General features: G+C 39.0%; 1 protein-coding gene across 22 annotated transcripts in view; it reads right to left on the minus strand.

The window, feature by feature from the left end:
- The window catches only part of CASK (calcium/calmodulin dependent serine protein kinase), a 245745-nt gene that overhangs the window by 127036 nt on the left and 95950 nt on the right, over positions 1-22759 (minus strand). For all 22 annotated transcript variants that reach the window (XR_008236412.1, XM_052795149.1, XM_052795146.1 and 19 more), the window contains exon 3: positions 11180-11285. Coding sequence is in view for 21 of the 22 variants with exons in the window: in XM_052795149.1 (XP_052651109.1) it covers positions 11180-11285 (106 nt within the window). In the remaining variant the exon portion in view is untranslated. The remainder of the gene's footprint in view (positions 1-11179; positions 11286-22759) is intronic.

Genomic DNA, 22759 nt, shown 5'->3' on the forward strand with positions numbered 1-22759 from the left:
GAGCAGGCTCCTGGCAGGACCTGTGGCCCCGTGGAGAGAGGAGCCCACGCTGGAGCAGGTTTGCTGGCAGGACTTGTGACCCTGCGGGGGACCCACGCTGGAGCAGTCTGTGCCTGAAGGACTGCAGCCCGTGGGAAGGACCCACGTTGGAGAAGTTCATGGAGGACTGTCTCCCGTGGGAGGGACCCCACGCTGGAGCAGGGGACAAGTGTGAGGAGTCCTGCCCCTGAGGAGGAAGGAGAGGCAGAGACAACGTGTGATGAACTGACCACAACCCCCATTCCCTGACCGCCTGCGCCGCTGGGAGTGGTAGGTAGAGAATCCAGGAGTGAAGCTGTGCCTGGGAAGGAGGGAGGGGTGGAGGGAAGGTGTTTTGAGATTTGGTTTTATTTCTCATTACCCTACTCTGGTTAATTGGCAATAAATTAAGTTAATTTTCCCCAAGTTGAGTCTGTTTTGCCCATGACGGTAATTGGTTAAGTGATCTCTCCCTGTCCTTATCTCAACTTACGAGCCCTTTGTTATGTTATATTTCTTCTCCCCTGTCCAGCTGAGTTGGAGGGGGGAGGGGGGGAGTGATAGAACGGCTTTGGTGGGCACCTGGTAACCCTCCACAACCTGCAATGCAAAACTTCTGCTTAATGAGTCACAAGCAATGCGCAGAAGCTTTAATTCCCAAATAAATCCAAAAGGTATCCCCATGCAAAATACACTATCATGTAGATAGAGCACTGACAACTATAAGAGAGACTGGTGACCAAAAGAAATGCACATTCATTTAAGTAGGTGGAAAAAAAATTTCCTGGGCAGTTATTTCGGCACCTGGTACCATCTTCGGATTTAACAAGCCCCACAAATAAAGATCCAGAGGCACTCAAGATTTTAAGCAGTATCAATAGTTGCTGAGACACCGAGCCACAAGTGTCATTCCTTTACACTAACTTTTCTATTAAACAAGGTGTTTATAATCAGAATGGTCTTGAACATGTATTTCTACCTCCCACTTACACATACCAGCATTTTTCATTTAAATTTTGTAACAGTAAGTGGCAGTTCGAATTCTTTTTGCAAATTTTTTTCAATTAGCTTAAATTGCTTTGATACTAAAAATTGCTACAGACCGTGAGCAGTAATGTTTGAAAGTTTTATGCCATTAAGATGAATTCTTCTGATCTCAAAAGCACAAATACGCAGCAGATCTATTTTAATCTCTGACTTCAACTGACTACTTTTTCAAGACAAAAATCTTATTCTAGGAGTAGATTTTTCTTCATGTATAAATAAGGCTTGTATCACCCCAATAATGTTGAATTTTATAAGAAAATCTTAGGTGACTTTTATCTAGCTGAGGCTGCAAAAGCAAGAGTCAGCCTCGGTTATAAGAAACCCCAGAAAATTCAGTGCACTAACAGACTAAAAACTCAGCAATATGACAACCACTTAAAAGATGACTTTGCAGAAAGTGAAAGAATTATGCGATGTAAGAGCATTAAATTTTTGAGATACCAATGAAATGAAATTTCAGGAAGTCTCAAGGTTTTTTAAGGACTAACAGCATTAGGCACATGAAAACCATAAAAATAATAAAAAAAAGTTAAAATCCACCAAAATAAACACACAGATATATATATATGCTGAAGACATAAGCGGAAGATGCAAAAAAAGTTGGCAAAATTACAGCACACTCATGATCTGAGAGAGAATCACCTGATACCAGTAGAGGGCACTCACGGAAGCTACATAAACTGATTGGGACAGGTCATGGTATTTACACTGAAAGTGCCAGCTAAAGCAACTCCGAACGGGGAGTTAACAGACACCACCACCACATCTGAATTGTTTTGGGTATCAGTACGAACTATGTCCCCCAATTTCCCATATTCTACTATTGATTTTTCCATGTTTTTAGCAGAACTGTGCCTGGATCTCAGCCCTTTGGATAAATGTTTCTTTCCATAGCTCTGATCAGTGCTACTGTGCACCTTGAAAATCTTTCTACTGTTCTGCACAAAGCTGATGATAAGTTGCAACTTGCCCAGAAAGTTTACTCCTGAATCATATTCAATGCAGAAATCTGTTCTGAGGCCAACAGTCACTCTGAAGAATAGACAGTATACTCCAGAAGGGATCTACATTTTAATACTGGGGTATGATAGCTTTGAATTTGCAGATGACCTAATAAGATGTGGCCTACAACTTAATTTATCGATGAAGAATCAGAAAGTTTGAGAAACACTGCTTTAGTGAATTGAATTATTACTTAAAAAAAAAAAAAAGACTTGGCATATTGCTTGTAACTGAGTTTTGTACCATGTATGTTAAAGGTCTGTGCACAATGCCATTTTTTCCTTCAGTTGGATAGTTTTTATATACTTGCCATCTTCACTTACAACAAATAAACTGCCATAAATTAACTTAAAAAATACAGTATTTAACTTTTCTTGAAGCCCTATGTAGTAACCTCTGAAAATTAAGACCAAGAGGTACAGAAACTCTTACTCCCTATATATTGCCCATGCATCCAGGCTTTAGCTCATTCCAGATAATTAAATTATGTTCCTGAGTTTACCTTCTCAGCACCTGTTTAGAGGCTTTTCAGTACTTTAGATTGAGACATTTTTACAACTTTGCTGGCAGCCAAGAGATGAATTTCAGTGCTCTTTATAAACTAACTCATTCCATTTAGTCACAAACAATGGACAAACGTCACTGAGTAATACTTAATTCCTAAATCACAGCATAGAAGATGATCTTGGGAGGAGTAAGTAATTCTAAATAGGTATGCTTGGAAACAATTTTCTACTAGTGTTTTCATAGCAATGGTCCAACCCGAGTATTAAATAGCACGAAATAAAGAACATAGGCATCCTTAAAATGCACTGATTTTGGTAGTAATATAAAAGTAGTACTGTACCTAACCTGAAATCTTTACTCCATACTCCAATTTAATGATAAAACCTCCATGTCAGCCAGTATCATGAGGCCATACAAAAATACTCACTTTATAGCAATGCTGTGTGAATTAGTTCATGTTTATACAAACTCTTGAAAATACAAGTATATGCATTAACATTTTATATTGACTTCTACCAGTTAATTTTGCTTAAAAGTGGGTCTTCTGAAGCTTTGCTAACATAGAATAATGCACCTTAATAGCCTGTGATACTTAAAGTTATAATAAATGCCTGAATTTCAATGCATCAGTGTCTCAATGCTCTGAATTCTCAGTTGCTCTGCCAAATTTTGCTACTTATAATAAGAGAGCCAAAATTTCGATTTCTAAGTCTGGCCTTCTCAACAGGAAGCCCCCAAAGATTGCTCTTTAAGCATTAATACTAATGAAGTCTGGGGTCCTATTAATTCCTGTCCTTCAAATGAGTGAAATCAACAAATATTAACCAAACGTTAAGATGAAAACCTCGTATCTCTTTCCTCAAACATAAGTTAGCTTTAAATTCTCTATCACTTCCTTTGACTGTAATCAATCAATAGTTCACAGGCTATTAGGGACAAAAGAGAAACAGCATACCCAGACCAGATAACTGCCTAAACTTTGCGTCCCCGAGTAACAAGGCTACAATGTACCGAATATGCATAACAGTAAAAAAAGAACAAAAAATCCCAAATACAAACACAATGGAAACAGAGGGACCTGGACAAGCTCGAGAAGTGGGCCCATGTTAACATCATGAGGTTCAACAAGGCCAAGTGCAAGGTCCTGCATCTGGGTCGGGGCAACCCCTAGTATCAGTACAGGCTGGGGGTTGAAGGGACTGAGAGCAACCCTGAGGAGAAGGACTTGGGGGTATTAGCGGATGAAAAACTGAACATGAGCCAGCACTGTGCACTCGCAGCCCAGAAAGCCAATTGCATTCTGAGCTGCATCAAAAGAAGTGTGACCAGCAGGTCAAGGGAGGTGATTCTCCCCCTCTACTCTGCTCTCGTGAGACCCCACCTGGAGTACTGCATCCTGTTCTGGGGTGACCAACATAAGAAGGACATGCACCTGTTGGAGCGAGTCCAGAGGAGGGCCACGAAGATGATCGGGGGGGCTGGAGCACCTCTTCTATGAGGACAGGCTGAGAGAGTTGGGGTTGTTCAGCCTGAAGAAGAGAAGGCTCCGGGGAGACCTTATAGCAGACTTCCAGTACCTAACAGGGGGCCTACAAGAAAGATGGGGACAAACTTTTAGCAGGGCCTGTTACTATAGGACAAGTAATGGTTTTAAACTGAAAGAGGGTAGATTTAGACTAGATATAAGGAAGAAATTTTTTACAATGAGGGTGGTGAGGCACTGGAACAGGTTGCCCAGAGAGGTGGTAGATGCCCCATCCCCAGAAACATTCAAGGTCAGGTTGGATGGAGCTCTGAGCAACCTGATCTAGTTGAAGATGTCCCTGTTCATTGCAGGGGGGTTGGACTAGGTGACCTTTAAAGGTCCTTTCCAACCCAAATTATTCTATGATTTAAAATCAGAGTTAGTCACTTTAGGCTCCCTTTCAGTCCACAGGAAAAAAACAGCACGTACAGAGATGCCTCAGACTTAGAGTGTAATTTTTAAATATCTGAAGTTAGGCCAGACAGACTCTCTAATTTAATGACTTCTGTAAGTGTATTGTAAGCTTTTCAAAATGAATTTGAATTTTTTTCCTTTTGTTGGATATTTCAAAAGTCTGGCCCAAACTTTAAACCTAGAAGCATCTGAAATGATTTTCTTTCAGTAACCACAGCAACCTGTTTTGGCGTGAAAAATACAGTTTTTAGTTTCTTTTGATTTTACTTTTAAAAGTTAACATTTAAGACTTATTTTTATCCTAGATAAAAGTTCTTTCATACTTGCATTATGCATATAAAAGGTGAAGGACTACAGGTGAGACTGCATTTAAAAATAAAACCGTAACTGGAATCCTAACATCATTAAGTAAATAATGTAAAAAAGTTTTCACTCTATAAACTAAGAATACTGTGCTATTTCACAGTATTGTAATAAGGCAGAATAAATAGATAGCATTCATTTTTTCCCCTTCTTTTTTAATTAACACTTCAACGAAGCCAAGTGATTGAATGTACTGTCATTTAAATGCTCATCAGCTTATGCTTAATGTAAACCTAAATAATTGCAGCATTTTAAAGTACTGCTTTTATGAATTTGAGATTTTAAAACTAAAGCATTTTTACATGTTAGCTAGGTTAAATGGCAGTTACATGTATATAACTATACATACATGCAGCCTAACTGGTAAATAAGATCAGTTCTTCTAATGTCCCAAGAGATAAATCTCTCTTAGAATGCACTAGGAAAAGCAAAACCACCTATGTATAGTGGCAAGACAATATTCTGCAAATGACCAGATATTAAGGTGTCTGCAATTCACTCACTACTCATGTATCTGAGCTCTTCAACATGAAAGGTAAGTACTCTCAGTCCACATATTTTGATTATACTGAGGATAAACTGCATATAATGTACTCTCAGTCTAAAATGCACTTTTCAGATACTTCAAATGGAATATTTGCTTTGTTTTAGAAATTTTGCAAGTAGCTGACCCTTCTCAAAGTATTGTCATTGATAAAGACCCACGATCATTAGAAAAAAAAAGTCATAAGCAACAGAATATAAAAGCAAAAGTGATAGTTATATACCAAACAGAAAACAGCATTCTATGTAAAACCAGTGTCTCTCCCCCCCCCCCCCCCGCATAAGCTACCAAGCAAACATGATGTGACAGGGACAGCACTGTCTAGCATAGCACAGTATTGAACAAATACTAAAGAAACCAGACTGTGCCCCATTTCATAAATGGAACTTTTAAATAGCAGGAGAGTTTTGCATATTATTTGTTCTTTGCAAGGCACAGACTTAAAAAAAGATTGCTTTCATCTGTTTTGATGCTGTAAAATATATCTGTTTCACATACGTCTATTGACTACATGCTTGTGTTAGGTAAAAGGTCACAGTTAAATCAAGACTAATGATGGAACACTTGTGTGTGGAAGATAACTTCCTGACACAGCTGGTGAGGGGGCCAGCTAGGGAAGGCGTCCCACTGGACCTGTTGTTCACAACCAGAGAAGGACTGGTGGGTGATGTGACAGTTGGAGGCCCTCTTGGGCATAGTGATCATGAAATGATACAAGTTTTTGATTCTTGAAGAAGTAAGGAGAGGGGTCAACAAAACTGCCACCTTGGACTTCCAGAGGGCAGACTTTGGCCTGTTTAGGAGACTGGTTGACAAAGTCCGTTGGGAGGCAGTCCTGAAGGGCAAAGGAGTCCAGGAAGGCTGGACATTCTTCAAGAAGGAAATCTTCAAGGTGCAGGAGCCGGCCATCCCCATGTGCCAAAAGATGAGCTGGCAGGGAAGAAGACCAGCCTGGCTGAACAGAGAGCTTTAGCTAGAACTCAGGAAAAAAAGGAGAGTTTATGACCTTTGGAAGAGGGGAAGGCAACTCAGGAGGTCAACAAGGATGCTGTGAGGTTATGCAGGGAGAAAATTAGAAGGGCCAAAGCTCTCAAAGAACTTAATCTCACCACTGCTGTAAAAGACAATAAAAAATGTTTCTATAAATACATTAGCAACAAAAGGAGGGCTAAGGAGAATCTCCATCCTTTATTGGATGTAGGGTGAAACATAGTGACAAAGGATGAGGAAAAGGCTGAGGTACTTAATGCCTTCTTTGCCTCAGTCTTTAACAGTAAAACCACTTGTTCTCTGGGTACCCAGCCCCTGAGCTGGGAGACAGGGACAGAGAGCAGAATGAAGCCCCATAATCCAAGGGGAAATGGTTAGTGACCTGCTACACCACTTAGACAAACACACATGTCTGTGGGACTGGATGGGATCCACCCCAGGGTGCTGAGGGAGCTGGCAGAGGGGCTCACCAAGCCACTTTCCATCATTTATGAGCAGTCCTGGCTAACCAGGGAGGTCCCAGTTGACTGGAGGTTAGCAAATATGATGCCCACCTACAAGAAAGGCCAGAAGGAGGATCTGGGGAACTACAGGCCTGTCAACCTGACCTCAGTGCCGGGGAAGGTTATGGAGCAGATCATCTTGAGTGCCATCACACAGCATGTACAGGACAACCAGCTGATCAGGCCCAGTCAGAATGGGTTTATGAAAGGCAGGTCCTGCTTGACCAACCTGATCTCCTTCTGTGACAAGGTGACCCACTTAGTGGATGAGGGAAAGACTGTGGATGTTGTCTACCTAGACTTTACTAATGCCTTTGACACCATTTCCCACAGCATTCTCCTGAAGAAACTGGCTGCTCATGGCTCTTATGGGCATACGCTTTGCTGGGTAAAAAACTGGCTGGGTGGCTGAGCCCAAAGAGTGGTGGTGAATGGAGTTAAATCCAGTTGGCAGCCAGTCACAAGTGGTGTTCTCCAGGGCTCAGTTTTGGGGCCAGTTCTGTTTAATATCTTTATCAATGATCTGGACAAGGAGGTCAAACGCACCCTCAGTAAGTCTGCAGGTGACACCAAGCTGGGCGGGAGTGTTGATCTGCTTAAGGGTAGGAAGGCTCTACAGAGGGATCTGGACAATTGGCCAAGGCCAACTGTATGAGGTTCAACAAGGCCAAGTGCCGGGTCCTGCACTTCGGTCACAACAACCCCATGCAGCACTACAGGCTTGGGGAAGAGTGGCTGGAAAGCTGCCTCGTGGAAAAAGGACCTGGAGGTGCTGGTCAACAGCCGGCTAAATATGAGCCAGCAGTGTGCCCAGGTGGCCAAGGCGGCCAACGGCATCCTGGCCTGTATCAGAAATAGTGTGGCCAGCAGGACTAGGGAGGTGATCGTCCCCCTGTACTCGGCACTGGTGAGGCTGCACCTGAATACTGTGTTCAGTTTTGGGCCCCTCGCTACAGGAAAGACATTGAGGTGCTGGAGTGTGTCCAAAGAAGGGCAACCAAACTGGTGAATGGACTGGAGAGCAAGTCTTATGAGGAGCGGCTGAGGGAACTGGGGTTGTTCAGCCTGGAGAAAAGGAGGCTGAGGGGAGACCTTATCGCTCTCTACAGCTACTGAAAGGAGGTTGCAGTGAGCTGGGGGTCGGTCTCTTCTCCCAAGTAACAAGCGATAGGACAAGAGGAAACGGCCTCACGTTGCGCCCGGGGAGGTTTAGATTGGATATTAGGAAAAATTTCTTCACCAAAATGGTTGTCAAGCATTGGAACAGGCTGCCCAGGGAAATGGTTGAGACCCTGGAGGTATTTAAAAGACATGTAGATGTGGCTCTTAAGGACATGGTTTAGTGGTGGACTTGGCAGTGCTAGGTTATCGGTTGGACTCTACGATCTTAAAGGTCTTTTCCAAACTAAATGATTCTATGATTCTATATACAGCTGTCAGCAAATAACACCACAGAATGGGAAAGAAAACTGTGACTGTATGATGAGGTCTAAAGCTGGCCCTATCTCAGATGCAAGGTCTCTCCAGAGCCTCCAAAGGATCTCTTCCATCAGTGGAAAGAGTCCATTACCCTTCTGAGGAGCAGCTGGGGTGTGTGTGGGAGGAAGTAACTTGGCACAGGCACATACTTTCTCATTTATGATGTAATAACATCTAAATACTTTTAAAATAATTTTACTTTAAGAATTAGACTTTCTGGGACAGGGTCTGCTTCTTACTCTACACAGGCACTTCATCTATTAAGACCAACTGCTTCTATGCAGTTTATTACAGCAGTACCATATGGCTAATGGCAACCTACTGGTAACATGACATGATGGCCCCATTCTAGAGTGCTTGAATTTCCGTATAAAGTGGTTAAAAACATAGCTAAATTTTTTGTGTTAAACTTCATTGCTACTGTTCATGTTCATCAGTACTTCTATGAATTATGACTTGATTTTTTAAACGTTTATTTTAACAAAAGTTTTCAAAATTGGGCACAGATTGTATTTTTTTCCTGAGTTGTACAATCTCTTGTTATCAGATATATGCTGCATTTGCTTATTTAACGTGTAATTTTTCAAATACGATAGATTTGGCAAGATATTCAGCGCCATTTTAGCAGCTGCTCCATGTAGCTCACAGCTTATGAAAGAGAAACAGTAGTGCACCTATGTATCATTTATGTGCAACTGATGGCACAAAGTTTTAGGTTTGGTTATTCCGTGTGTTTCATGTGCTGGACCTGAATTAATTTTCATGCAAAGCATCTGCCAGTCCACAAATAGCCCATCACCAGCTGGGCTTATATCTCCTCTGCAAATCTGTGTTGTCTTCCCCTTTTCTGTCATTTCAGAATAACTAGACCCTAATAAAATATATTTTATTACTGTAGACAGAACTTTGTTGCAAAGCAGTTAAGTTTGTTATAATAATAGCACAATGAACAGAAAGCAGTACGAGGAAAAATAAGTTACTTACAAATACATAGATGCTTTTCTACTAACCACAAGTTTCTTATTATGGTCACAATTATATAGTATGCCACTAACTCAATAAAACTCACACAATGCAGTCTTACTCCACAGCAAACATCAGTCTTCTGTTGAATCGCTTTACCAAAGCATCCCCTTCAGCATAATACACTGCACCCACAACTCTTCCATTCCCCGCTACATTTTGAGCACAGATGTTCCTACTGTCTCATTTTCTATCACTGTTCATTACAAAAGAGTGATGTCTTGCAGTGTACAAGGGAGACAAGGACATACAAGATGGTAAAGATTTATTATCCTTCAAATAATTTAGCCTCGTATTTCCTTCTTTCATGTGGCCTGAAGTCAGGTACAGTATTTGTGTAGTAATCCTAATTGTTCAGACTTACTTTTTATATGTACAAACATAAATGATAATAGGCTTGTCATTAAAAAATAATTACTGCTTTTGTCTCCTATTTCTGAGCTACCAGCATGGTAAAAACAGAAGCAAAACCTTTTTTCCATTTCAAAATCTTATTAATTATCGCAGTATGTCTCCCCAAGGTGTACATAATTATTTCATAATAGGATAATTAAAAGTCCCTTGGTCCATGCTTTGGGATTTACAAAATAAAAACCAAAGTCAGTATTGAATCAAAACTTACAAAAAGGAAAGCATAAAACAATTATTTCACACAATCGTAAGTTTATAAACTCACCTAAAAAAAACCCAAACCCAAAAAAGCAGAAGACTTAAAAGCAACAACTTTCAGCTTTACATCTTTTTTTTTTTTTTCTGTTACCTCCTGCCGCCTTCTCTACCTCAATGGTAAAACTAACATGTGAGAATTATTTTTTAAGTGCATATCTCATGTCAAATTCTTGGCTCTAGTGGACATGCCAGCTCAACCTAACACACTGGTATGATGTGGCTTGCTCCAACATAAGCAGGCCAAATGCATCAGAAAACATAATGCCGGAAGATCAGAGAAATTAAAGAGGTATAAACACATATGTCCAGACACACTAGGAATCCATATATGGGGAACATAAAAAGAAGAGCTGGTAGGTGCAGAGAACAGAAGGAAGATTGAATACAGAAGTGCACAAATCAGCATTCTGCATGTCTATATTTGTCCTTCCCAGTTAGCTAAAACCTAACTCAAGAAGGACTAAAAATTTTCCCTCAAAGGAGGAATGTGGCGATTTAGGGGCTGCCCCCCTTTTGTTTCTTATTGTCAATTAAAAATACCTGTACACTGCTGAAAAGTCGTGTTTTGTTCACCCTTCCATATGCCAACAGTAACTAAACTCTTACATTCAAACTTCCAAAACATATCTTTTAGACAAATGCCTCTCTTCATATGATGTGAACAGGTATATTGATTTACAAGAATACTCAAATACTTAAAAAAAAGGAAAAAGCAGTGCAAAAGAAACAATAGTCTGGGAAAAAAAAACAAACAAAACTTCACAACTGGAATAGAATACCATCAGTTACCCAAAGATGATGACCATCAGCAGATTTTTAACTCGTTCTCATGTACCCTATTAGGGACACAGCAGCCATCAATAAAGTGCATGTCTGCCCTTAAAAAGCATGCTATAAAGAATCAGCCTGATGTCAGCCACTTAGCAGTGTGACAGCTTTTTTTATTTGGGACAACCTGTACTGGCCAGAAATAAATATTTTCATAGCACTCAAGACTTCTGAGCTACAAAACAAGCAGGTGAAAGCAGACATACTTTTAGGATTTTATTTAGCAAATGACAACAAAGAAAGGCAAAATCAAAGTGAGACACTTACAACTCAAAGACCATATAAAGCATTCCATCTGAGCTGTATGTCTCCAATAGTTCAACAATATGAGGATGCTTCAGCATGTGACAAATACTGGCTTCTCTCTTCAGATCTGTGAAAGATAATGAAGTAGTACATTAGCTATATATTTGAGCTGTTGAATATAAAAAACATTTGAAAACAATTCGAACACACTGTTTGGAAAGACGTACACATCTGAAATTTCTAATAAATTCTTTAATCTTTATAAAGAACACTGACAAGATGATATTTAATTACTCTACTTCGGAACTTGTGTGAACTTAACTTAAACTCACACAGATCTCAAAATATGAACACACAAAACTTAACAGGCTTTCTTGATTTGACCTATTAATAAAAGATCTCTTTGGTCATAATCTGAAGGACTGTACAGTCATACATTCCTTTAATGCACATATGCAGACTACACCAAGATTTTCATCCTAAATATCCAACATCACTGCGAAATATATATCCAAATACAGAAGACAGGCTCTTTCACCACACTACAGAACTATTAAAACCTGGAGGTCTCTAGTCCGATCCCTCTGCTCAAAGCAAGGTCAACTACAGCAGGTTGCTCAGGACCACATCCAGTTGGATTTTGAACATGTCCAAGAATGGAGACTCTACAACCTGTGTAGGAAATCTGTACTGGTATCTGATCACACTCATAAGTAAATAAGTTTTTTTCTTATGTTTAAATTTCTTGCAGTTCTTTAATAGTGATTTTTTTAAAAAAGAAATAAATAAATCACAGTATATGAAATAACACTGGCATAAATTTTAACCAGCCTGTATTAGCTTGCACCTCTGTTCTAGAGAAGAGGGAGAAAAGCAGAAAGAGTTGTGAATAAAGAAAGAGCAGAAACCCCTGTGACATCTCTCAAAGCTTGAGAGGTTTTTATTTTTACCAAACAACACACTTACTTTTTCTGATCACAAATCAATCCTTCTGCTAGTACGGAAATGCAAAAAAGGAAACCACATTGAATTAATTTTCTTTCTTCTTTGTTGAAACTATTTGGTATTTTTGTTAATTAATCATCCTTAAATGTGGGTGGTTTTTTTTTTTAAACTTACCACTAGTATTCTAGAAAAATACCAAAGTCCTGAATGAATAGTCTTGATGATAATTTGAGAAGAGAGGAAAATACCAGTCTGTATTCTGAAGTAGACATTTTACTTTTCTATTCTCTTTCCATACAATTGTTCATTGTTCAAGAATGACCTATATATGTATTTATGGGAAAATACAAATACACTTTCTCGGTTTGAGAATGCTTACCATATTGCTGTGCTACACTAGAAAGAAATTTAAAATGCACTATTTTCATATGTGCCCTATTACATTTCTAACATGAATCAACAACATTCAAAAATACAAGCAGCGAGATGAACATTCTTTCACGTGAAGCATTTAACAGGTTAGTCAGATTTATGCTAGACTTGTGATCTTTTAGTCATCTATAAATTCAGAAGAAATGCTCAGAATTTGGAAATGATTAAATTTTAATCCAAGAAAAATTTTCAGATTCACAAAGTGCAAATTTTCTTAATAGAACTGTCATATTACACTTGCATTATGCGCTTCCTCCCTCACATCCTTGCAAATATAATCTAAAAGCAAAATGAGTAGAGCAACCCCTTAGAAACCATTATGTAATGTCATCTTAGGAAGTGCAAACAGAGCAGCAAAAAGAAGCAAATAACTGTCTTTCACTGATGCAGAAGAATTTTAGATAAAGAAATTAATGTAAAATTTTTCCTTTATACAGAGATGAAATTCTGTCAAGTAAGAAAACACCAGTATGTCTTTCACTATTGAAAATACTCTCATATCGGTTTTTACATCACCTTCATGCAAAGTAACTACTAAAACCATATTGTAACTTTCCCTTCCATCATGTTTAGGCATTGATTTCACCCTAGATGATTAACACCTCTTTTCTAGGCAGTGAGGCTCTCCTTGTCTTTCACTGAAGTACACATCCAGTCTTTCCTAAATAGCACCACAGGTAAGCATACTGATGGATAGCAAAAGAGAATAGAAGACTATGTGATTCTGTGAATGACTATGATCTCCAGAAAATATGATGTTTTTATTTTGTCTCTTACTGTATAATGACTTTAATGCTACCACACTTCACCATAGTATCTGATACCTATTTTAGATGGAAAGCAAAGTGAAAATCCAATAGGCAACTACAAAAAAGTTCTGCTTTATTTACACATAGAAATTGTGTTCAAAATAGTTTATTTTGGCTGCTTACTCTCTTAATTTCTTGTGGGCTTTATTTATATTTTGAAGGGAAGTAGAACTGTGAGGGAGAAAATATATGCTGCCATTTACCTTGTTCCTTTGTGTAATATTGCATGGATGAAATAATTGCTCACAGACTGAGCATCAGTACCAGAGGAAGGAGAAACAGAAGCGGAAAATAAAATCTCCAAACAGGAAAACAAATGAACAGAAGTCAAAGAACAAGGTTTTGTATGACTAAGGGGTCTCGGGGCTAAAAGCAGAACAAAGTCCTATTTTAAAAACAGCAGGAACTTGTTTAACAGTAGACCTATTGTGGAAGAAGAAAACTAGGTATAAAGAGACAGATGAGTACATATCACATTGATTCAACAAAGGCAAAGGGCAGAAAAGAGATGACGGATTCTGAAGTCCATTTGGACTGTGACCCAAATGTCAAAATATGTCATGTTTAAGACCAGTAAAAAGGAAAGGGGAAGGAGGAGAAAAGGCAGAGATGGCACATATATGTCATTGTTTTCACTTAAAAAATGACATCATCATCTACTCAAAACTTTATCAAATGCTTTTACTGGACTGAATTAAATTTCATCTCCACATATTCCTCAAACGGTAATTAAAATCCCAAGTGCCTATAGATACTGTTCCAGTTCTGAATACAACATAAAACCAAGCAGATGTTTGGCTGCAAGCAGGTGGCTGAAGATATCCTAAGAAAAATGCCAGTATTATCTTGTGAGCCACCATATTGTCTGTAATTTATCATTCTGAATATAACATTGTATGAAATATTTGCTACCTCCTCTAAGTTTTCTAAACGTCTGCTGAGTATTTTAGCCATGTTGTGTAGTAATAAAGGTCCAACACATCCCATAGCAAAATAAGCCTTTCATATTCCAAACACCTAAAAGAGCTTCAGGACAACTCTAGAATCTGCCAATGGAGTAAGTTGGCTTTAAGCAGCAAGAGGTGACATGTACCATTTACTAATGGTTATGTATCTAATGTTTAGAACAGTCTCCTTCACTAGTAAATAAAATTTAGGTAAAAGAACATACCCTAAGGTAAGACAAAGTCTTAGAATCTAAACCAAACCATCATTTTTTAATTGCTGGACTATTGTACTTTATATTTGAATCCTTTTTGAACACGTCTTCTATTCATTTTTCTCTTCTTGATATGGCTGAAGAAATTACTTTCCAGTCCATTCTTTAAGCTTTCTCTGTCAGCACTCTTTCAAAATTAAACATTAATGCCAACAGCGATAATAAAGAGAACAGCAAGGTTTAAAAGCACAAGCTTTAAAAGTTTCTCTGCCAATGGCATGAAAGGTATTGTTACACAACAAGAAATAGGGAGAAAGACGTGGTGTTTCACTTAACTTGCTTAGCAAACAGTCTGATACTTTACATCATAATTTGAAAAGCATTTAAAAGCTGTCATTTTACACCACCTTTACCAATAAGCGGTCCAGAATTTCAGTCTGTTTACAAAACTGTGAGGGTTTTTTTTATCAACTGGAGACACGTTCAGGTTTCCATTTTATACATGGCTAATTATTTAGGGAGACTCACTGAAGTTGTTAAAATGGCATGCAAGTTCAGACTTCTGTAACAAATAGAAAAGTTCCAAGATGGAAAAGGGAACTCCTAGCGATAATCACCATACAGAGAAAACGCAGCCTTGTGTTTGGATAGAGACACTGAAAATGAATTGCTGGAAACCCTGAAAAGATAACTGCTCTAAATAATCACAAAGAAAGATATGTCAATCTTTGATAGAAAATATAAAACATGAGCATCACTTAACATTTCTATGGGACTTAACTACCTAATATCTGACAATTCTGGCAAATACTGTATTTCCTTCAAAGTCTGATACCCAAGGTTTTAAAACATCTCAAACATACTGAACATATTTTGAAAGTATGCTCATGGTACTAGCTACTATGAAGAAAATTAACTCTATCGCAGCCAAAACCAATACAACATTAAACCAACAAATTTCTTCCCCCCTTTCCCAGGCTCAGCTTCACTCCGTCACTCCAGGCTCCTCTACCCACCAACTCTGAGTGGTGCAGGGGGTGGGAGTCATGCTCAGTACACAGTGGTTCCTCTCTGCTGTTCCTTCCTTATCACACCTTTCTGCTGCTCCAGCATGGGTCCTCAACAGGCTGCAGGGGATATCTGCTATGCCATGGTGAACCTCCTCCTTCCCTGATCTTGGTATTCCCTCTTTTTGTTCCACATTCTCTATGCCACACTCTAGCATTTCCTACCCTTCCTTAAATATATTTTCACAGAAGCGCCACACACATGGCTGATGGGTTCAGCTTTGGTCCATTGGAGCCATCTGGAACCGGCAGTGTACAGCACAGGACAGCCCCCAGCCTCTTCCTACAGAAGCTGCCCCTGCAGCCTCCCATCACCAAAAACTTGCCACTTGCATTTAATACAGGTCTGCTCCATTTTCTAGTAGCCAAGACTACACTACACACCATGCTTCAAGGAGCTCCAAAGGAGTTGACTACCTCCAAGCCAAGCACACCACTATACACCTCTGCCTCAAGACAGCATGTAACAAGCACACGACACAACCTGCACAACAGCAAACTCAAGTTTAACCAATCATACTGTACATGAGGTCACACTTCCAAAACCAGGCAAACTTTCATTGCAATACTAGCTTAAAAAGCTTCCCTATCCCCTCTCTGTTTGCTCATTCTTGCTCCTCTGTGAAAATTACTTCTAGGCTTTATTATTCTAATAATATAGCAAGGAAGTCATAAAAGCCCTCAGTACAGCCAACATACTGCAACAGGAACGAGCAGCTGGAGGTGGGAACATTCTGTATTGACATTGGCAATCAAACTCTCATATTACAGAACCACAGTGATGTTTCTGCCCCAAAGATTTTTTTATTTTTTTTCTTCCACGAGAGAGTATTCCCCTTTCTCTTAATTAAAACCGCACTGCCTACCTTCCTGGAATATGTGACCGACTCCTCATAGCACAGATACATCTGACCAGTTAATGATTCCTTGCCTCAACAAGTAGTAAAAGCTTTCCTGCCTCCCCTCCCACGCACTTTGGGGTGGCTAAAGCTCTGCGGTAGCCAAGCTGATTTAACTGCTGGCTGTTTCTCCCTTCATCCCACACACATTCTTGCCCTCTGTTCCACTGTGCAGCAGCCTGGAGCTTGTCACACCACACACCAAACCATTTCAGTGTTAACTCAGTAAAAAAAAATTTATTCCCCCCCCCGGCTCGGTGTCACGCAGTCTCAGCATGTGAAATGGCTCAGTGGGCAATCTCAAGTACAGAAGCTGGCTTAGAAGAATGGAAAGGAATATGGAAGGAGAAAGCAAATCAGACTATGAAAGCCAGCACTCGGAGCTGCTTAGGATGTTGCAAAACACAAGTACAAGCCCAAATACACACCTTCCCCTGCAAAGTGTCTCCATCATCATCAAATCTTTTACAGTATAATCAATTGGTATAATCAATCTCTACCTTAACAAACATGCTTAAAACACACACCAAAAAGAAACAAATGCATATAGCTTGTGAACGGCCCTTGATAAAAACACCACGGTAATCAACAATTACAACGACAATGTGAGAGAATCCATCTCCAGTCGGTATCTTTTGTTTATATGCTACTGTAGCATTTGGAAACAAAACAATGACATGAAGAAAAACAAAACACAGTTACACCTAATACTCAACAACCAGAATCCATTTCTGAGCCCCCTATGCAGAAATCTATGGAAATGTCCATTTTGTGGATCAGACTTTATAGATGCTCACTAAATTCTGAAAAACTTCCATTTTCTACTCTATTCTTTCTCAGTGTTTGGACATAAATATAAACATGTTAATGGCTTTTTAGCTGGATCTGGGTGTCTTGGGAGACTTAAAAGGCAATTTTCCTTCCCCAGTTTATACTCCATCAGCTTTAAATACATGAAATTGGGTGTGAAAAAACACTTTTCTTTCCTTTTCTCTCATGACTTCTGATACATCCACCAGACTTGTCCAGAATCACATATCTGACAGACGTTGTAAGTTGATTTGCATGGTTGTGTCCATGAAAGCAAACCCTCCCTCCTTTTACTCATTTCCTCATTTTTATTGGCATACAAATAAGCAATGCTTCATAAATAAGATGGTGTATTTTGGGTAATGAATCAACTTGAACTAATAAAAATGTTTAAGAATGTCTGAAAAAATAGTGACAGCTGCTTATTGCAGATAATTAAAACCAAATAACTTAATTTCATTTAATTAAATGATAATTCTTAGCAACTTTTTACAAAGCACCCGCCACAAAGAAAAAAAAAAACCAACAAACTAAATCTAATCTTTCTCAAGCAGGAACAAAGATTGGATAAGCCCATATCTCTCCTCTAAGTTTTTTCTACATTCTACATCCTCTCAGTTTATACTCAACAGCAGGTTCTGAGAGGTAGGGGAACAGAGGAAGAAGAGGGGAAACACAGAAAAGTGAAACCAACACTTCCTGGTTTTGGGGTTTTTTTTTTGATGCACAATCTGTATTTCAAAACACTGTTAGTAGTTCTCCCTGCTGCAAAGTAGCAGTTTCAAAAGCGGTTCACAAACTCAAGTAGGGACATGATAATCAGAAGTAGTGTTATAAACTCTATAAATTAATTTCAAAAGGAATAAGTAGGGTTCTCTCTGTCACAAGTTTAGACTTCCAAACAGAAACGGAGTTGCTGCTGAAGACATTTTGGAACCTCTGCTGTAAAATCTGAACCACTTTCCTTTTCTCCTAACATTGCTCTGTTTTCAATAATTAATGAAAGGAAATTGAAAATAGTCATTGACTCTCCAACCGTGACCAATCAAATTATGAAAGTGGGTCTACTACTGATAACCATATTATATTAAATCCCATGTTCCCACCTGTTATGCAACACCGCGTAATAGTCTGAAACCCAACACCTTCCCAATTACCTTAGACCACATGTTGTTACACTACAAACCACAACTTTAAACACTTTGCAATACAACAAATTCTTTAACAGAGGGAAGTGGAAGGGTATGTGCAGCAGCAGATCTCTCAGAACATGCCGTGAAACTTCTTTAAAAAAATAAAACAAAAAATAGAAAAACAATTAGACATAAGGTGTGTATTTGGTGAAAGAATGCTACACGCTGGCTGGAGCACTGAACTGGCAACATGCTCACCTGTAAGGTCACAGTGGTTGTCTTTATTGAAATGACTGGAAGGTCATAATTTCACAAAGTTACACAGATTATCAGTTTTCACTACAAGAAAAAACAAACACTTAAAACTAGCAGCCCCATTAAAAGTAGTAATCGTTCCCTCTTCTGTCAACTCATTCTCCCCTCCTGCACCATGTCTCCCCTTCATGCTAGTGCAACTCCTTGTACAACTGCACAATAAACACGATCAAGGAATCAATCCGACTGCAAACAATCTTTTTTTCCTCTCCCCTTACAGCTATTTTTCAGCCAGACTAGTTCTGGCTAGTTCTGGGTATATGCACACACACGTATGAGCACAATAGAGTTGATAGCACAGCAACAGAAACAAACAGCCAGGTCCTATTTCTCTTTCCTCTCTGTCATTTCCTATGTTGGTGGAACTCCAAGACGACATGCGTACCTACGGCTTCCTCGCTAGGTGGCAACCCATCTCCTGCTGGGAGCTGGCATGGACTCAGACACCGAACACAAAAGCTGGCTGCATTTAGTTAGCCGCAGAGCGCTCTACGTTTAGCCAGTTTTATTCCACTGATCTGATTAATGATGATTACAGTTCAGACCCGAGAACAAAAAAAACCTACGCCACCCTAAAATAATTAAGGTACATCCAGGGCTAAGCGCCCTTTTATCCAGATTCCGTGGAAGACCATTCTCTCCTCTACGCCTAACGAGCCATTCCGAGCTGATGACTACACCAGTAATCTACTGCACACTGCACACATCGATAATTGTATTAGACAACTAGAATACATTTAAACACAGTTTGCTCACGTAAGCCAGAAGTTCTTTGTTTAATCCACAAAACTATAACAGAGCAGTGTGATTATCGCTTTGAAGTCCAGCAAAAAACTTTAGAAAGCTAGAACCTGCAAGCAGTTCAGTTTAAATCACCGGAATTTCTCCTTTTTAAAGGTTAATCACACAGGGTGGGTTCTTTGTTTTGGCTTTCGTTTGTTTGTTTCCGGGGATTTTTTTTTGCTGCAGGGGTGCGTGTTTTCTCTTCAGGCTTTGGCTGGGGCAATACAGGTAATGTATATCTTAGAATGTGCTAAGAGCATCACTACCAATGTTAAATTCAGATTGGCAGAAAAATTTTACCCCGAACTTTGACATCTCTTTAGTATTTTGGCCAAAATTCACTTAGGTAGATCAGGTTAACTAAAGGTTAGACTTTGCAGTCCTTTAAATGAGTTTTTAGTACTCATGTACTAAAATGTAATGACATTACATCAAGTAAGTGTCCTTGAAGGCAATGGAACATTATCAAGAGAAGAATGTTACTTGATCCTGAAAAACGAAAAGTTATTTCTGTTGCTGATCATTCTAATATTTGCAGTTTTCTTTTTGTTTGAAATGTCTTTTCTTCTGTGGCTTAGCCTTTACCTGAACATAATGACAGGGAAATTTACTTTCTGGTGTTAACAAAGAATCTCAATTTTACGGGAAAATGTCTGGAATTTGAAAGTCACAACAGAAATCTATTCATAACAGATTCAGCTCGTCCAGACAAACTGTCCCTAACTCCTATTCTAGGAAGGGTTAAATAATCCATTACACTGCTGCTGTTGAACACTAACAGGCAGAAACAGAGTGCCCCAAGGCACTCAGAAGAAGGAACTGACTGCTTAAGATGCTTCTCATACAGACAAAATTTACTTGTTTGTTGGCTTTGATCAAAGTTTCTTTGGTCTTGAACTGCCGGGCTCTGCACAGCCAATACGAAACCAGTTGCTCACTAATGCTAGAAAGGAAACAGTCTACTTTGCCCATATCAAGTCTAGATAACCCAGGCAAAACCAGCATTTAAAATATCAGTCTGCTCCAATGAAATTAATTCAGCAATGTCACATAGCTCAGTGAGTGACAGCGTTTTAGTTCTGGTAGCTGTGGCATGCAGCACAGGTTACTTTACAGTTTTTCTCAGGTAAAATAGCATAAGCTGCATTATATGCTGCTGTACTGAGACAGCCTCAGTACCGAAAGCGCCCTCCACAGCACACTGAACTCTAGGACAAACAGCAGCTACAGTTCACTGCAGAGACGCACCCTGATTAATAGATAACTGTCTAGCAACTTCTAAGGATGATACCAATTCTGTCCAGCTAGGAAATCCTGTAGCAGAATGATGTCTGAACACTGGAGAAAAATTACCTGAACAAAACTTGTTTTCTGGTTCAGTGACAGAACAAAGTCAGGAACCAGAAAACTCTTTTCAAGCAGTAGTAAACCAGGATAAGAAAAAAGTTAGTTTTGGTTTGTTCCACTTCTGCACATGCTTCTCTTTGCAATTATTACCTAAAGTCATAGAAAACTTGTTTCTTTTCTTTGTTAACTGACACATTATAAAGCAAGTTTTGTAGAACAGGTGTGCAAGTCTTAGTTCAGTAATAAAAAAATCCCACTACAGAATGTATTCTTCACCAGCACTTTCAGGATTTCATTCTAAGAACCAACAAAGTTTTAACTAGACTTCTTGTTACTTCCACATATTCCAAAAATACTTTTAAATACTGCCTGTTAAGGTTGTAATGCTTTAAAGAGCACATCTTCCTTTTTCTGCTTGTGCAGTTGCAATATTCTTCCGAGCCTCTGAAACCAGTGTCCTTAAAATATATCCCCCCTTTCATTCCACAAAAATCAAATGTTAGTGATGAAACCAGTGCGACTGAGCTCAAACTCATTTCTAGCAACATTCACGTCACAGCTCTAGGAATAAGGTTTTAACTTGCCTAACTTGTCTCGAATTGTACAACAGGCTGAAAATACTGCAAAATTTTACAAATAGTTACTTATGCTTTTCTCTGTAAAATAGCCAAAACTGACAAAGGTAATATATCCCCATAAAGAAGCTATCCAATGAGAATTTTGCCTATGAACTGATTTGAATCCTATCACAATTAAAGGTCACCTGAGAAATATTTTCTTTCATAATATTCGCACACTTCTCGTGATATTTAAAGGACAATTCTTCTTCACCAATACAGATATGAAGAGTTTACTTCTTTAATCTCACCCAAGTGTTAAGAAAACAGTATTTCATTTCCCCTCTTTATTATCTGGTGATGAGTGAGGAACAAAAAATACCTAAAATTCATACTTAGCAAAAATTGAGTTAGAAACCGTTTGGTCACCTAATCCACTTTGTGAACTTGGAAATTATATCAGAAAGCAGGAGACAGAGACTTGTAAACAGTACATCCGCATGGCTTTTTAATTAAGTTCTGAGGGAGTTTCCCACTGTCTCTGAAATTCCAGGTGATGCCAATGGCAAGAACCACATAGTAATACACAACAATTTCCTTCACTGTCACAGTGCATTTTGAGGGATTGACATCGATCTATAAAGCCTTGCAGTAACCAGCTGGGGATAACGGATTGCTCCTCCTGCTTGACAGAGCAAAGATTATTTAAGTATTTACACTCATAGTACTTGCATGTAAAACACACTCAGAACTGAATGAACCTTCTCCAGGTGTTAAAAGGCTTGACTCAAATTTGTTCCAACAACCAACCTGTACTATCTCACTCCTGCACACTTAGCATGAGATCCATTTTCTTTGGTATCCAAATGTGAAATGAGGATCAATCAGAGTAAGAACAGAACCTTACAAATTCTGCCCATTTTTCTTGCTCTAAAGTGCAAGAGCAACAATAAGCTTGCATATATATTAAATGGGCAAAGCATGTCCACTATCATATTTTAGAAGTCTACAGAAGTAGAATAATTGATAATAATTTGTATCCTCTCTGCAAAACAGAACTTTGTAAGAGCACTGAAAGAATAGCTAACAGGGTTCTTTTGTTAAAAGAACGAACCAAATTTCCTTTCCTCACAAGTTAAAAAAAAAAGATTAAATATCTGTCTACATTAAATACCACTAGGATAAAGAATTTCATTGACATGACAGGGTACCTGGAAACGTAAAACATAACACTCACATAGGTCAGCTGAATTAAGAGAGCCCTGACCCATTCTGCAGATTCTTTAGACCACCTTTCCTGTCTGCACAACAAAATCAAAACCCTGACTTAACATGATAACACATG

This window comes from Harpia harpyja, chromosome 8, assembly GCF_026419915.1.
Source record: "Harpia harpyja isolate bHarHar1 chromosome 8, bHarHar1 primary haplotype, whole genome shotgun sequence".
NCBI classification, from domain to species: Eukaryota; Metazoa; Chordata; class Aves; order Accipitriformes; family Accipitridae; genus Harpia; species Harpia harpyja.